The sequence below is a fragment of the Protopterus annectens genome, chromosome 7.part0, assembly GCF_019279795.1.
Source record: "Protopterus annectens isolate FY-2018-M chromosome 7.part0, PAN1.0, whole genome shotgun sequence".
Taxonomy (NCBI): Eukaryota; Metazoa; Chordata; order Ceratodontiformes; family Protopteridae; genus Protopterus; species Protopterus annectens.
Window position 1 is genome coordinate 456,922,686 of NC_056739.1, and position 16,641 is coordinate 456,939,326.

Consider the following 16,641-nt stretch of genomic DNA (forward strand, 5'->3'; position numbering starts at 1 on the left):
TGTTCCCATACTTCAACAGATAGAGAAGCTGTCCCACACCAAGGTTAACTTACCTCCTGGTACTTGTTCTCCTCGCTATTCATGATACGGATACGCAACACCAGCTTTTCAGCATTGTCATCATTGAAGATGCAGTTCAGATCATCACCAAAACCTGAAAAAGGAAAACGGAGTACTCTAACTAGAAAATTTAATCATCTTTATGTAGCAAATCAACTACTATATCATGATAAACTGATGTAAGCTAATGTTATGAGAAAGTGTAAATATCACAGGACTGCCAGGCAAAGTTACTCCATCTCCAATTAAGCTGCCCACAAAGTGGACAACAGCTGCAGAAGAATCTAACCCAAATGTACAAAAGTCAGACTGACAACTGGCCAATAGGATTCAGTTGTCTTTACCAGAGATGTAATGAATATAACTGTATGAGTATATCTAATGTAGCTGCGGATGTTCAGGTGAAATATCACTAATGTAAGCAAACGTGGGAATTATTCCTCTTACCCACATAGGTAAATTTCCTGAGCCATCTTTAGGCTCCCCTGCAAAGTTTTATCTCTCGTACAAGTCTGTACAATGTAAACTACAAAGAAAGTCTCTTGCACCATTTAAAATTTCTACTTTTTAAGACCAAGTCAAATGGTCAAGGCTGCAGTCTGACAACATGAGTGGAACCAGTAGAGAAATGGCCATGTAGAAGAATGGAGCTCACAGCATGCAGCACTACAGTGGTAAACTTCACTGTCCCCCCCCCCTACAAAATATTCACAATTCTGAACTTCTGAACACACAAAAATTAACCCCCCCAAAAAACATTTTTTTTTTCAGAGCAGTATTGCTTCTGGAAGGCCCCAGCAACCAAGAAAAGGGGTGCAAATGTCTGCCATTGCTTTGAGTTTTCTACCAATATTTCAGAAAAAAAAGTTGGGATAAAGCTGCCCTTCAGTAAAGCACTATAAATCAGCCCTTGGGGTTTTAATTGCATGGCTATAAAATGTAATGCTGCCCCACCAAGCACATGGATAGGGTTTGTCCAGAAAGTACAGTTTTGTACCTACCATAAATGTAGATGTCCGATAGGTATGCATCTGCAGTCCTAACATATGGGTTGTCCTGCCTCAGGCAGCCCTTCGGTCGGCCGGATTCCAAAGTCTGGGTCTGGCCTCGGCTGATGTCGCACTTCACTTCACCCAACGTCATAGCTGCTGTTTTTATTGGGTATAAAGGCATCAGCCGACGCCATTTTCCTCAGTGTTTCTTGCCCCAGATGCCAGGTGCCCTCTAGGAAGGCTAAATTTGGATAAATGCAAATAATTCCAAACAGTAGAGAGCAAACAATATAAAAATATATATATACATATATACAAACAAATACACCATAATAGATTCCCCCAGCTAGCTAAAAGAGGGGTAAATACCCTAGGAATACCACAGAGGGGAAGGAGGGTGGGTAATCCTGACTGCAGATGCATACCTATCGGACATCTACATTTATGGTAGGTACAAAACTGTACTATGTCCTTCAAGGATGCATCTGCAGTCCTAACATATGGGTAGAATACCATAGCTAAACTGGGGGAGGAGGCACTAAGATAAAGATGGTGTAGTTAAGATCCCTTGCAAAACAGCAGTTGCAAAACCTGCTCGGGATCTAGAGTATAAGGGAAGATTATAATGCTTGGCAAATGTATGCACGGAGCTCCAAGTAGCAGCTTCTAAAATGTCTTTGGTAGCCACTCCTCGTAGGAAAGCTGTAGTGGTGGCTGTAGCTCTTGTGGAATGAGGTCTGATATTTTCAGGAGTTCTTTTTCCATGAAAGGAGTAGCAAAACCGAATGCAATTTCCTATCAATTTTGAGATAGTCTGTTTTGAAATTGCTTTTCCTTGCATTCCTGTTGCATATGCTACCAGAAGCTGGTCAGTTTTTCTGCTGGTCTTAGTTCTGTCCAGATAGTAGCGTAATTGTCTGTGCACATCCAAGGTATGTAGCAGTAGTCTTTCCCCCCTGTTCTGTGGGTTGGGGAAGAATGTAGGTAAATTAATCACTTGGTTCAATGATACTCTGGAGACCACTTTTGGCATAAAGGTAGGGTTAGTTCTCAGAGAGACTCTATCCTGATGGAAGATAAGGAAGGGTTGTACTGCCATTAATGCCTGTAACTCTGATACCCTTCTTGCTGAAGTGATTGCTAGCAGGAAAGCAGTTTTCCAAGACAAGAACTGTAATTCTGCTGTTGCTGCTGGTTCAAAAGGGGGAAGTGTTAACTTTTCCAGCACAAAGTTGAGATCCCATGTAGGTAAAGGTGGTTTCCTTGGAGGTTTTACATTTTGATTCCTCTCAAGAACTGCCTGAGTAGAGGATGAGAGAAGACAGGAGGATCCATGTTGTATTCTGCTGAAATTGCTGATGCATGAATCTTAATGGAGGAGTAAGACAGGCCAGTGTGGAACAGTTCTGCTAAATATTCCAGGATGTGTGCTATGTTTGCCAATGAGACATTTTCTCCCTTTGCTGCACTCCAAATGAGGTATCTTTTCCACTTGGCTGAATAAGTTTTCCTTGTGGAGGGTCTGCGTGCCTCCAGGATAATGTCCTTAACCCTCTGAGATAAACCTGGGTTATTTTGTTTTATGCAATATTCCAAGCAGCTAGCTGCAGTGTTTTCAAGTTTGGATGTAGGATCTTGTAGTTGTCCTGTGTTAGAAGTAAGGGACATAGAGGTAGAGGCCATGCGTGTGTCCGAGACATGCTTCTCAGTAGCGGGTACCAATGTTGCCTCGGCCAGTCTGGAGCCATCAGGATTACCCTTGGCTGATCCTCTCTGATCTTCAGTAGAACTTTGTACATCAAGGGAAGAGGTGGAAATGCATATGCTGTCAGGTTTTTCCAGCTGAAGGAAAGGGAGTCCACCCTCCAAGCAAGTGGGTGGTATGCTCTTGTGCAGAATTTCAATTGGTGGTTGTGTGGGGAGGCAAACAGGTCCATCTCTGGTAGTCCCCATTTCTTTGTTATGTCTTTGAAGATATCTGGATGCAGCATCCACTCGTGAGCATCCGTGGTAGTTCTGCTTAAGGTGTCTGCTAGAGAATTTTCTTTTCCTGGTACAAATCTGGCCTGAAGTTGAATGTTGAGATTCAGGGCCACATTCCACAGGTCCATTGCCATCCGGCATAGAGGATATGAATGTGTACCTCCCTGTTTGTTGATGTACCACATGACTGTGGTATTGTCCGTCCTCATCAGCAGATGACCCTGTTGAAGGAGTGGTCTGAATGCCTGGATCGCATGTTTCACTGCCAGCATCTCCTTTAGATTTATGTGTAGATTCAGCTGGTCCTGGGTCCATAGGCCTTGTATACACTTGTCCATCATGTGTGCCCCCCAGCCTAGGTCTGAGGCGTCCGTGGTGATGGTCTGGTTTGGATGAGGTTTGTGGAAAGGCAAGCCTCTGTTCAACTGACAGGCCTGAACCCACCACAGGAATTCTTGCTTCAGGCATGGAATTATTGGAATCTGGGCTTCTAGACTGTGCTTGTGTTGAGACCATACATTCCTTAGGTACCATTGTAGCTTTCTCATATGCAGCCTGGCATGTGGAATCAATATTATGCAGGATGCCATGTAACCCAGGGCTTGCAGGACTTTCCTTGCAGTAAGCTGAGTTTGTGTTGTTAATGTCATGAAGTAGACTGGTAGTTGCTTTTGTTTTTCTTCTGTGAGAAAAGCCATCTGAGTTGATGTATCCAGTTCTGCACCCAAGAATGTTATCCTTTGGGATGGTACTAGTCTTGACTTTTGCATGTTGACTGTGTATCCCAAGGCTTGCAGCAGTTGTATGACATTTTCCAAATCTTTTGTTAATTTTGCCTTGTTGTCCGCTTGTATTAGGCAGTCGTCCAGGTATGGGTAAATTTGAATTCCCTGAAGCCTGCAATGAGCAATTACTGATGCCAGGCATTTCGTGAATACTCTGGGCGCAGTAGATAAGCCAAAAGGCAATGCTGAGAATTGATAATGCTCTGATCCTGCAAGAAATCTGAGGTGTCTTCTGCAATCTGGTCGTATAGGGACGTGCAGGTATGCCTCCTTGAGATCTAGAGTCACCAGCCCAAGACTCCTTGCCCAGCATGGGAAGAAGCTGCTGGAGGGTCAGCATTTTGAATTTTGGAACAATGAGGTATGTGTTCAGTGTGGAAAAGTCTAGAATAGGTCTCCATTGATTTTCTTTTCTTGGTACAAGGAAGAGCCTGGAGTAAAATCCTTGGCCTTGTTCCATAGGTGGTACCTCTTCTATAGCTCTCATCCTTAGTAAGTTGTTGATTTGTCTTAGAGCGTCTGTTTTTTTAGCTTGGTGGTAAGTTTGGCATTCCTCTCTTTTTTGGTAGAGTGTGGAAGTGAAACCTGTAGCCCTTGTCTATTGTTTGTAAAGTCCATTTGTCTCCTTTAATGTAATGCCAGTTGTCGGAAAATAAGGCTAGCTGTCCGCCCAAGGGTGCTTCCAGTTGTTCCCTGGTAGGCGGAACCAGAGCCAAGTCATTGCGTCTGCCCTGTGGAAATGGTTGTAGTTGAATCTGTGGCAGTACTTCTCTGGTTGGTAGGTTGCCACTGACGTCCCCTGTAGGCACCCCCTAGATTGACCTCTGCCTCTTGGGCGTCTATTTCTGCCTCTGCGCTCTGGAGTTGTCTGGAAAGGACCAATTCTTCGAAGGCCAATTTCTGCTAAACCTCGGAGGTTGGACCTGTAAGAAATCCTTGACTGTTTGGACAGATTTTGCTTTTTCTTCCACCTTCTTTAGAACCTCCTGTGCCGGGGAGCCAAACAAACTTTGTTTCTCCATGGGAGCATCTAGGAGTTTTGACTTAACATGGTCTGGTAAGGATTGTTCTTTTAACCAGGCATGCCTTCGAATCACTGTTCCAGTCATAGCTGATCTAAAGGAAGCCTCCAGTGCATCACAGCCACATTTTAAGAAATGGTTACTGACCTGCTGAGAGTTATGTACCAAATCCTGAAGGGACTTGCGGTCTATAGGTTCAGGAGAAGACAGTTTTTTATTTAGCTGGTCTAACAAAAATTCCTGGTACTGAATCATGTGAAATTGACAATTCAAGGCCCTGGCCGAAAGAGTAGCAGAAGTATAAACCTTTTTACCCCATCTCTCTAATGCTCTAGATTCCCTTTCAGAGGGAAGAGGGTTTTTGGCAGAGGCAGCTGCCACCCCTTTAGGGCCCTGTGAAATGGTTTCAGGGTCTGCAACAGGAGCCTTATACAAATGGCAGTGTGTGTCCAGGACCCTGTAATATCGGTCTGGCTTGGCAGGGGCCGGAGGAAGAGAATCAGGGGAAGTACAGGCATCATTATATGCATCATCAACAACTGTTAGTACTGGAGGAATGGCTAAAGGCCTATGCTGTGGTAAGTGTAAAAAAGTCCTTAGCCTTTTCCTTGAATCTGAAAAATCCTGGCCCTGCCATTGGAAGTGTTCCCTCATAGCATGCAAGGTTTCCCCAAAGGAAAATTCTTCAGGAGGAGAAGCAGAAGGAATGGAGTCTTCTGCATCAGAATCCTCATAAGGAGAATATGGGCCTTCCTGAGGGTCTGAAATGTCTGAGTCATCCGAGGAATAGTCTGTAGAGACAGGTTCCGAGGTTCAGTCCTAGGCCTCTTATCTGGAGGGGGCTGAGAGGCCCTGTCTGGGTGAGGTTGGGATCCCCTGATCAAAGAAATGAGATCCTCAGCCAGGCTGAGTATTTGGGAACTAGAGGTAGGCCTATGTGAGGGAGTTTTAGCAGGTAAGGCCTTAGAAGATTTAGCTGCTTTAGCCCTGGCAAAAGCCTTGATAGACATAGAAGCAGGGGGTCTAGCAGCCCCACGTGCAGGGGAAGACATGTCTAAAGGAATAGTGTCTGACAAATCCTGGTTGCCTGCTTCTGTAGCAGTAAATTCAGTAGCAGATTCAGCCATGCTCTGTGAGGCCTCGGCTATCGGAGGCATGCTTTCGGCCGAAGAACCGGGGACTCTGTTTCAGCCGAAACAGAGACACTCGCAGTTGGCCTAACCGTGGTTTCAGCCAAAACTGCGGGCCGCGAATGTCGGTCCTTTTCCTTGCGCTTTTTAGCTAATTGAGTAGTCTGAGTCTCCGACGGCATTTTGTATGCAAAAGCGGGACCAAAAAACTCCTCTGCAAACTCCGACCGACGTCTAAGTGTCCGTCGGTTGAAGGAAGCACAGGCTAGACAAGCTGATACGTCGTGGTCTGGGCCTAAGCAAGGAAGGCAGTAAGAATGGAAATCCTTATGAGGTATTTGTTTCCCACAAGTTAAACAATTACTTACTTTGTCTGACATCGGCTGAGGCAAGAAAGAGTCCCCAACGGGGTACTTGGCTTTTTAGAAGTCTTCGGTAGTAGAAATCTCTGGATCTGACCGACCGGCACTTGCGAATAGCTTCTGCTTCGGGCACCGCGCGGCAAGAAATACTGGGGAAAATGGCGTCGGCTGATGCCTTTATACCCAATAAACAGCAGCTATGACGTCGGGTGAAGTGCGACATCAGCCGAGGCCAGACCCAGACTTTGGAATCCGGCCGACTGAAGGGCTGCCTGAGGCAGGACAACCCATATGTTAGGACTGCAGATGCATCCTTGAAGGACATCTGTGTACAACCTGGCACATCAAATTAATATTAGAGTAGATCAATGCTTATCCTTTGTTCCAGCAGGCCGGCAGATATTAGACTTTCTAAATGAGCTCCAGAAGCTTCTCTGGACATCCATGCTAATATAGCTCCTCATGGTAGATGACTAGTCTGATCTAACGTTCACAACATATTTTGTTCCTTTTGGCAAACTCCACTCTGCCACCAGCTCTCCAGTGGACTTAAAGGTCCTTTGACAACTGTACATCTTAAATGAGCAGTGGTGTAGACTGCCACAGATCTCATGGGCTGAAAAGAATTAAGACAGCAATATTAGCCCCCTTCTAGGAAGGGGCAGAATGCAAATCCCTTGGAGCCGCTCAATATCTTCCCTATACAGGGCCCTCTCTCTATGCAATCCAAAACAGACACTGGTCAAGACCATGTGCTACAGGTGTCAGCAAGCCAAAAGAATAGTGTAAAATCTTACACTAAAGTACAGTTGTGTACACTTACCATAAATGTAGATGTTTGAGTGTATTCACTGTTGCAGTCATTACATTCGAGTTATCTGCCTGCAGGCAGCCCTCAGCCAACCTGAACAGCAAAGTCTTATCCAACTACATTTCTGGGTAGTTAAATCTTTTTCCAAAATACTTTGATGCAAAAATATACCGACGCTTAATAGTGCGTTGGTTAAATCTAGCACAAAACTGACAGCCAGGCACATTATGATCAGGGCCTAGGCAAGGAATACAGCATAAATGGAAATCCTTATGAGGTATTTGCTTCCCACAAGTAATACAGTTATTAACTTTTTCTGACATCGGCAAGGAGCAAGAAAAAAGTTTCCCCAATGGGGTACTTCGCTTTAGTGAAGACTTCGGTTCTGAAACTCAAACGCAAATATTTCAATAGTCGGCCGACTGGCACTTGCGAAATGCTTCTGCGTCGAGCACCGCGTGGCAAGAAAGACTAAAGAAAATGGTGTCGGCTGCATGTTTTATACCCCTGACGACCTGACGTCATGGAAGAGAAGACAGCAACCGACGCAGGACCCAAGACTTTGGAATTCAAGCCGAATGAGTGCAGCCTGCCAGCAGATTATCCAAATGTAATGAATGCAACAGTGAAACACGAAGATCATCATCAAAGTCTTGGATTCCTGCGTCAGATGCAGTCTTCTTCCATGACATCAGGGGTATAAAACATGCAGCCGACGCCATTACATCAGTTTTTCTTGCCCCAGATATCAGGTGTCCCCATAATGGGAAGCAATTATATGTTGGGTTACGCCTCCAACAAAAAGCAAATACACCAGAAAGCTGAAATACAATAAACAAGAAGAAAAGTATAGCGAAGAGAAGTCAGGGGGCTGGAGGAAGGGTAACCAGGATTGCAGTGAATACACTTGAGCATCTACATTCATGGTAAGTGTACACAACTGTACTATGTTCTTCGTGTTTCACTGTTGCAGTCGTTACATTTGGGTCGATTCCGAAAGCTAAGAAAGGGAGGAGGAAGTTAGAGAGCATTAGGACCAGCTATTAAGCCCTGCAAGACTGCAGTGGCAAAACCAGCTCTGGATTTAGAAAAAATAGGCATGTGGCAATGTTTGGTGAAGGTATGTACAGAGCTCCAGGTAGCAGCTTCTAGGATGTCCCTGGTAAGAACACCACTGAGAAAGGCTGTAGAGGCAGATGCAGCCCTGGTGGAATATGATCTTCTCCCCTGTGGGGTAGGGTTTTCCATGATGCTTACAGCAGAAATGAATGCAATGGGCTACCCATCTAGAAATGGTTTGCTTTGAAATGGCCTTCCCCTCTGCCCCTGCAGTAAAGCCAACTAGCAGCTGTTCAGATTTTCTGAGAGGCTTAGTCCTGTCCAAATAAAATCTAAGTAGTCTGTGCACATCCAAAGAGTGCAGCATTCGTTCTCTTATTTTGTGGATTTGGGAAAAAAGTAGGCAAATGAATGGACTGATTAAGGGCCACAACTAGACACCACCTTGGACATAAAGGAAGGACTGGTCCTGAGAGACAGCCTGTCTGCATGGAAAATGATGAAGGGCTCCACTGCCATGAGGGCCTGTAATTCAGACACTTCTTTGCGGAAGTGATGGCTAGAAGGAAGGCTGTTTTCCAAGAAAGGAATTTCAACTCTGCAATTGCAGCTGACTCAAAAGGAAGTAAAGTGAGCTTTTCCAATACAAAGTTAAGGGCCCCCCTGGGTGGTCTTAAATTTTTGGCCCCTCTGAGGAATTGCTTTAGCAGGGGGTGAGAGAAGAGGCATGGTTCAGTATTATAATGTGCTGAAACAGTAGAGGCATGAATTTTAATTGATGAGAAGAAAAGCTCCTTGTGGAGCATTTCTGTTAAGTACTGAAGAATATGCAGTAAGCTGGGCACTATTGTGCCCATCCCCCCCCCCCCCCCCGTGTCTGGCTCCACGAACAGTATCTTTTTCACTTTTCAGCATAGGATTTTCTAGTACTAGGCCTCTTTGCCTCCAGGATGACATCCAGCACTTGTTTGCTGAGGGATGGTATAGGAGAACTCAAGTAATTAGCCAGGCTGCCAGGTTCAGGGTTTGAAGCTAGGGGTACAGAATCTGGCCCTCCTGCTGGGGCAGTAGGGAAGGAGTCTGAGGCAGGTGCCATGGTTCCAGTAGTGACATACTGTGCAAGAGGGGTTATCCAATGTTGGCGTGGCCATTCTGGTGCAATGAGTATTGTCCTTGGCTTGTCCTGTTTGATCTTTAGTAAAACTATTGAGAGGAGAGGCAAAGGGGGGGGAAGGCATAAACAGAGGCTTTCCCAGGTAAAGGACAGTGCATCCACTTTCCAAGCTTGTCTGTGGGGAGTTCTTTTGCAGAACTTGTCCAATTGGTAGTTCTCAGGGGAGGCAAACTGGTACATCTCTGGGCTCCCCCATTTGTTTCTCAGAATGTTGAATATCTTTGGCTCCAGTTTCCACTCGTGTGGGTCAATGAAATTTCTGCTTAGGTCGTCTGCCAGTGTATTTAGCTTGCCTGGCAGGAACTGAGCTTGGTAGCTCAAGGCTGTGTTCCACAGAGCCATGGTTAGTCTGCAAAGGGGGTATTGAGTGAGTTCCCCCCTGCTTGTTTATGCACCACATAACAATGGTGTTGTCCGTCTTGACCAATAATTGTCCTGGAAGAATGTGTTCCTTGAAGGCTGCCAGAGAATTCTGTACGGCTAACATTTCTTTCTGACTGATCTGCAAGTGCATTTGACTCTGGTTCCATTTGCCCTGAATGCACTGCCCTGCCAAGTGAGCCCGCCATGCGTAGTCTGATACATCTGTTAGGGTTTGGGCAGCAGGGGGTAGAGTGAATGGCAGTCCCTTGTTGTGGTGGCAGGCCTCTCTCAGCCAAAGGAACTCTCATCTTTATACAAAGGAATGATGGGAATCATTGATGACAGGTCATGAAAATGTTGACACCATAGGCTTTAGATATCATTGTAGTTTCCTCATATGCAGTCTTGCATATGGAATTAGTAGAATGCATGAGGCAATGAGCCCCAGGACTTGTAGTATTTTCCTTACAGACAGCTGGGTCTTGGTGGCCAGTAGTTTGAATTAGGCTGCCAACTTGTTTCTCTAGCGCAAGGTAGGCCATCTGGGAAATTTTATTCAAGCTTGCTCCCAGGAATACAATTTGTTGGCAGGGTACTACATGAGATTTCTTTTCATTTATGGTGTACCCCAGTGAGGTTAGCAGTTTCTTTACAAATGCCAGATGATTTAATAGTATGTTCTGGCTTTCTGCCTGAATTAGACAATCGTCCAGGTATGGGCATATTTGAATATATCTTTGCCTGCAGAATACAATGACTGGAGCGAGGAATACCCTGGGCGCAGTAGATAAGCCAAAGGGCAGTGCAGGGAACTGATAGTGCATGTAGCCTGCTCTGAAGCGTAGGCATTTTCTGCAAGATTCCCTTACTGGGATGGGCAGGTAAGGTTCCTTTAAATCCAATGTTGCCAACCAGGCATTTTTGCCCATCATGGGCAGCAGCGGATGAGTTACCTTTTTGGTATTCCCAAAATGCTGTTTAGGATAGACAAGTCCAGGATAGGATGCCAGTTATTGTCTTTTCAGGGTACCAGGAAAATTCTTGAGTAAAACCCGTGTCCCCATTCCTCTTCTGGTACAGGTTGAATAGCCCTGATACTCAGAAGATTGACAACCTGCTGTTGAGCCTCTGCTCACTGATTTGGGGGTAGGTCTGGCCAACCATTTGGGGTTGGTAAGGAGTGGAAGTGGAATCTGTATCCTTGGGAAACTATAGAACCCATTTGTCTTGGGCAATGAGTTCAGTTTTTTTGCATGCAGGGCAATCTTTCCCCCTAAAGGACCAGTCAGTTGGACAGGGCTTGGAAGGTCTAAGGTTAAGTGATTGTGACAGTTTACTATAGGAGGGTGCATTACCACTTCCAGATTTGGAAGAGGGAGCCCCCCTCACTGCTTAGGCCTGTGAGTACCTTGAGACTGAAGCCTGGGTGGTCTGCTGGTCCTGGGTTTGGACTGAAGGCCTGGAAGAGGCAGGAAAGGACCAATTCTTAGAGGGCCAATGCCTACTAAATCTGGGAGGCTGTACTTGCAGGAAATCTTTAACAGTTTGCATAGATTTAGCTTCCCTCCCCTTTTTAAGTACTTTTGCTTTGTTGCCAAACTGACTGTCTTAGTTTAAGGGAGCATCCAGTAATTTAGCTTTAACGTGATCTGGTAAAGTTTGCTCCTTAAGCCAAGCATGCCTTTTAAGTACAGACCCAGTGACAGCAGCCCTGCAAGATGCCTCTAATGAATCAAAACCACATTGCAAAGTATGTTTACCAACTTTTTTAGGAGAATGCATTAAATCCTGTAATTCTTTACTTTCAGCAGAGTCAGGAATCAACATAATTTTCTGTTTAAATAATCCAATAATATGCTGCTGATACTTTAACATATGAAACTGGCAGTTTAAGGCCCTAACGGCCAAAGTAGCAGAAGTGTACACCTTCTTACCCTATCTATCCAGGGCCCTGGAATCTCTAGGAGGGGGTAGGGTTTTTGGCAGTAGTAGCCTTAATGCCTTTGGGTCCCTGTGAAATGGTCACTGGATCCGCAGTAGGATTCTTAGAGAGGAACTTGATAGAGTCAGGTATTGTCAGGTTTCCTGGGAGTCTAAGGTAAAGTGTCTAGGGTCAGGCTAGATTCCATGAAGGCATCTACAATGTCCAGTACAGGAGGGATAGCTAAAGGCCTGTGTTGAGGTAGGAGTAAGAATTCCCTAAGCCTCTTTTTAGAGTCAGAGCAACCCCTGGCTTTCCCAGCGGAAATGCTTCCTAAGAGTATGCAAAGTTTCACCAAAAGAGAAATCTTTTGGAGGGGAAGCAGAGGGAATGGAGTCCTCTCTGCATCAGAATCCTCCTAGGCAGATAAGGGCAAATCCTGGCCATCAGAAAAAACAAATATCAGAATCCTGATCTGAAGAATCAGAAGGAACATCAGTTCTAGGTCTCTTAGAGGGAGAAGGGTGGCTTCCCCTGATTAGAATAATAAGGTCTTCAGCCATTATTATTTGTTTTTTAGGCATAGGGGCCTGACCATGTGGTCTGGGCATCAGTTCTCTAAGCATGGATAGAGTTTTAGGCCTTGAAGACGATGGCGTCGGGTTTGATATGCAAGTCAGTAGGCCTGAATACACCCTCAGAAGCTGGTCCCTGCACAGCGGCTCTGGACCCATCCAAGGTAGAGACATCTACAGATTCCATAGTTGAAGCATCTCATGGCATAACGGACTCTGAATGGGTCTTAGTAGAGGCTTGCAAATCTGAAGTAGCGGGTACCAGGGGCTGCGAAAGCACCTCACTGAATACCGGCGAACTGGTGACTAGCTTAATGGAAGCGTCGTCGGCACCTTTGTACCTATGCTGTCTGTCTTTATGCTTTTTCGGAATGTTGGTAGTCAGATGGCTTACCAAAGCCATTTCTGGATAATTGAAGAGTATCAACATAGTTGGATGCAAAAATGAACAAACGAATAGTTTGAGGATTAAATAAGGCACAAAACAGACAGCGAGGGACGTCGTGGTCTGGGCCTAAGCAAGGAATGCAGTACGAATGAAAATCTTTGACGTATTTGCTTTCCACATGAAATACAATTGTTCAATTTTACTGACATTGGTTTAGAGCAAGAAAAAGGATCCCCAATGGGGTACTTAGCTTTTTCGAAGACTTCCGATCTGAAACTCGGGGGGAAAAAAAAAAAAGTTATCTACTCACCATAACGTTCCATCTGAGTAGGTAAACTTCATTTGTCAGCAACCTGTGGGTATTGGACCCATATTAGATCCGAGCAGGCAGCTTTAATCAGCTAAGATCTGAGCTCCAAGCTCCTCCCCCTTACCCATAATCCCCTGCCATCCCTCTCTGACCTCAGATCGAGTTTGCTATAGTAACACAGAACATTACAAAACAAAGGATCACCTGCACATCCTAACCTGGTGTTATCCGGAGAAAAAACACAAGGAATCCTTCTAGGACGCACTATAGGTTAGGGGGATGGAGAGGGGGTTGATTGCTGACAAATGAAGTTTACCTACTCAGATGGAACGTTATGGTGAGTACACAACTTCTTTATCTGAAGTAGTTAACTTCATTTGTTCATCAACCTGTGGGACAGAGTCCCCAGCTACCCAAACTTGGGAGGTCCTCATGGAAGAATGTTACGGAGCACTGCAGAGCCGAAGGATGCTCTCCCTCTAGAAATTATATCCCACTTGTAATTGTTAATGAAAGTATGGGATGAAGCCCAAGTGGCTGCTGAACAAATGTCATCCAAGGACACTCTGGAGCAAAAGGCAGCAGAAGTAGAAATCGATCGGGTAGAATGAGCGTGGACTCCTCCAGGTTCAGGCCGGCCAGAACTCTTATATGCAAGAAGTATACATTGGGAACTCCATCTGGACAATGTAACTTTTGATACTGGTTTGCCCAAAAAGGATTTAGCAAAGGATACAAAGAGTTGCTCAGATTTCTTATGTTGAGCGGTCCTGTGCAAGTAGAATCTCAATTGCCTGTGTACGCCTAGAGAAAGTAGTTTGTATTCACCCCTGTTTTGATCATTTGGAAACAAAAAGTACAGTTTTGTACCTACCATAAATGTAGATGTCCGATAGGCATGCATCTGCAGTCCTTACAAATGGGTTGTCCTGTCGTCAGGCAGCCCTTCGGTCGGCCGGATTCCAAAGTCTGGGTCTGGCCTCGGCTGGTGTCGCACTTCACCCGACGTCACAGCTGCAGTTCTTCGGGTATAAAGGCATCAGCCGACGCCATTTTCCTCAGTGTTTCTTGCCCCAGATGCCAGGTGCCCTCTAGGAAGGCTTAATTTGGATAAATGCAAATGGTTCCAAATAGTAGAGAGCAAACAAAAAATAAGCATGTATGTACATATATACAAACAAATACACCATAATAGATTCCCCCAGCTAGCTACAAGATGGGCAAATACCCTAGGAGTACCACAGAGGGGAAGGAGGGTGGGTAATCCTGACTGCAGATGCGTAATCCTGACTGCAGATGCATGCCTATCGGACATCTACATTTATGGTAGGTACAAAACTGTACTAGGTCCTTCAAGGGTGCATCTGCAGTCCTTACAAATGGGTAGAATACCATAGACAAACTGGGGGAGGAGGAGAAATAAGATTATGGTGTAGTTAAGATCCCATGCAAAACAGCAGTGGCAAAACCTGCTCGGGATCTGGAGTATAAAGGTAAATTATAATGCTTGGCAAATGTATGCACGGAGCTCCAAGTAGCAGCCTCTAAAATGTCTTTGGTAGCCACTCCTCGTAAAAAAGCTGTGGTAGTGGCTGTAGCCCTTGTAGAGTGAGGCCTGATGTTTTCTGGAGTTTTCTTCCCATGGTAGGAGTAACAGAATCTAATGCAATTTCCTATCCACTTAGAGATTGTCTGTTTTGAAATTGCTTTTCCTTCCATTCCTGTTGCATATGCTACCAGTAGTTGGTCAGTTTTTCTATTGCTCTTGGTCCTGTCCAGGTAGTAACGTAATTGTCTATGCACATCTAAGGTATGCAACAGTCTTTCTCCCCTGTTCTGTGGGTTGGGGAAGAATGTAGGTAGGTGGATAGCTTGCTTTAAAGATACCCTGGAGACCACCTTTGGCATAAAAGTAGGATTAGTTCTCATGGACACTATCATGATGGAAGATCAGGAAGGGCTGTACTGCCATTAATGCCTGTAGCTCAGATACCCTTCTTGCTGAAGTGATTGCAAGCAGGAAAGCAGTTTTCCATGATAAGTACTGTAAATCTGCTGTAGCTGCTGGCTCGAAAGGAGGGAGTGTCAACTTCTCTAGCACAAAGTTCAAGTCCCATGCTGGCAATGGTGGCTTCCTAGGTGGTTTTACATTTTTAATTCCTCTCAGAAACTGCCTGAGCAGAAGGTAAGAGAAGACTGGAGGATCCAAGTTGTATTCTGCTGAAATAGCTGATGCATGAATCTTAATGGAAGAATAGGACAGACCGTTGTGGAACAGCTCTGCCAAGTATTCCAGGATGTTAGGTATGTTTGCAAGTGACACATTCTCTCCTTTTGCAGTACTCCAAATGAGATATCTTTTCCATTTCGCTGAATAATTTTTTCTTGTTGAGGGTCTGCGAGCCTCCAAGAGAATGTCCTTAACCCTTTGAGATAAATCCGGGTTATTTGGTCTTATGCAATGTTCCAGGCAGCCAGCTGCAGTGTTTTCAGGTTTGGATGCAGAGTTTTGAAGTTGTTCTGTGTTAACAGCAAGGGAACCAGGGGCAGAGGCCATATTTGTTCCCGAGACATACTCCTCAGTAATGGGTACCAATGTTGCCTTGGCCAGTCTGGAGCTATCAGGATGATCCTTGGACGGTCTTCTTTGATCTTCAATAGCACCTTGTGCATCAAAGGAAGAGGTGGGAATGCATATGCTGTCAGGTTTTTCCAACTGAAAGATAGGGAGTCCACTTTCCAAGCAAGTGGGTGGTACGTCCTTGTGCAGAATTTTTTCAGTTGGTGATTGTGTGGGGATGCAAATAAGTCTATTTCTGGTAGTCCCCATTTCCCTGTAATGGTTTTGAAGATGTCCGGATGCAGCATCCATTCGTGGGCATCCGTGGTAGTTCTGCTTAGGATGTCTGCTAGAGTATTTTCTTTTCTTGGCACAAAAATTGCTTGTAACTGAATGTTGAAGCTCAGTGCCACATTCCAGAGGTCCATTGCCATCCGGCATAGAGGGTATGAATGTGTGCCTCCTTGTTTGTTGATGTACCATGTAACTGTGGTGTTGTCCGTCCTTATCAGCAGTTGACCCTGTCGAAGAAATGGTCGGAATGCTTGAATTGCCAGTTTTACTGCCAGCATTTCCTTTTGATTTATGTGTAGGTGCAGCTGGTCTTGAGTCCATAAGCCTTGTATGCACTTGTCCAGCATGTGTGCCCCCCAACCGAGGTCTGAGGCGTCTGTTGTGATGGTCTGGCTTGGTTGAGTGCTGTGGAAGGGTAGTCCCTTGTTTGATTGACAGGCCTGAGCCCACCATTGGAATTCTTGCTTCAGGCATGGAATTATTGGAATTTGGGTTTCTAGGCTGTGCTTGTGCTGAGACCATAAATTCCTTAGATACCACTGTAACTTTCTCATATGTAGTCTGGCATGAGGAATCAATATTATGCAGGATGCCATGTAGCCGAGAGCTTGCAGGACTTTTCTTGCTGTTAGCTGGTTCTGCTTTGTTAATGCCATGTAGTAGAGAGGGAGTTGTTCCTGTTTTTCTACTGCCAGGAATGCCATTTGTTTTGATGTGTCCAGATCTGCACCCAAGAAGGTTATCCTTTGGGATGGTATCAGCCTTGACTTTTTTATATTGACTGTGTATCCCAGGGCTTGCAGTAGATGAATGACCCTTTCCAAATCTTTTGTTAATTTGTTTTTGTTGTCC

The 16,641-nt window shown here is 45.1% G+C and overlaps 1 protein-coding gene across 1 annotated transcript in view; it reads right to left on the reverse strand.

Annotated features, from left to right (window-relative positions):
* POLR2A (RNA polymerase II subunit A) overlaps nucleotides 1-16,641 on the reverse strand; it is a gene marked incomplete in the record, with an annotated part of 2,048,627 nt that overhangs the window by 619,525 nt on the left and 1,412,461 nt on the right. Inside the window, 1 exon segment of the mRNA XM_044077036.1 lies at nucleotides 54-154. Within this exon segment, the coding sequence (XP_043932971.1) occupies nucleotides 54-154 (101 nt within the window).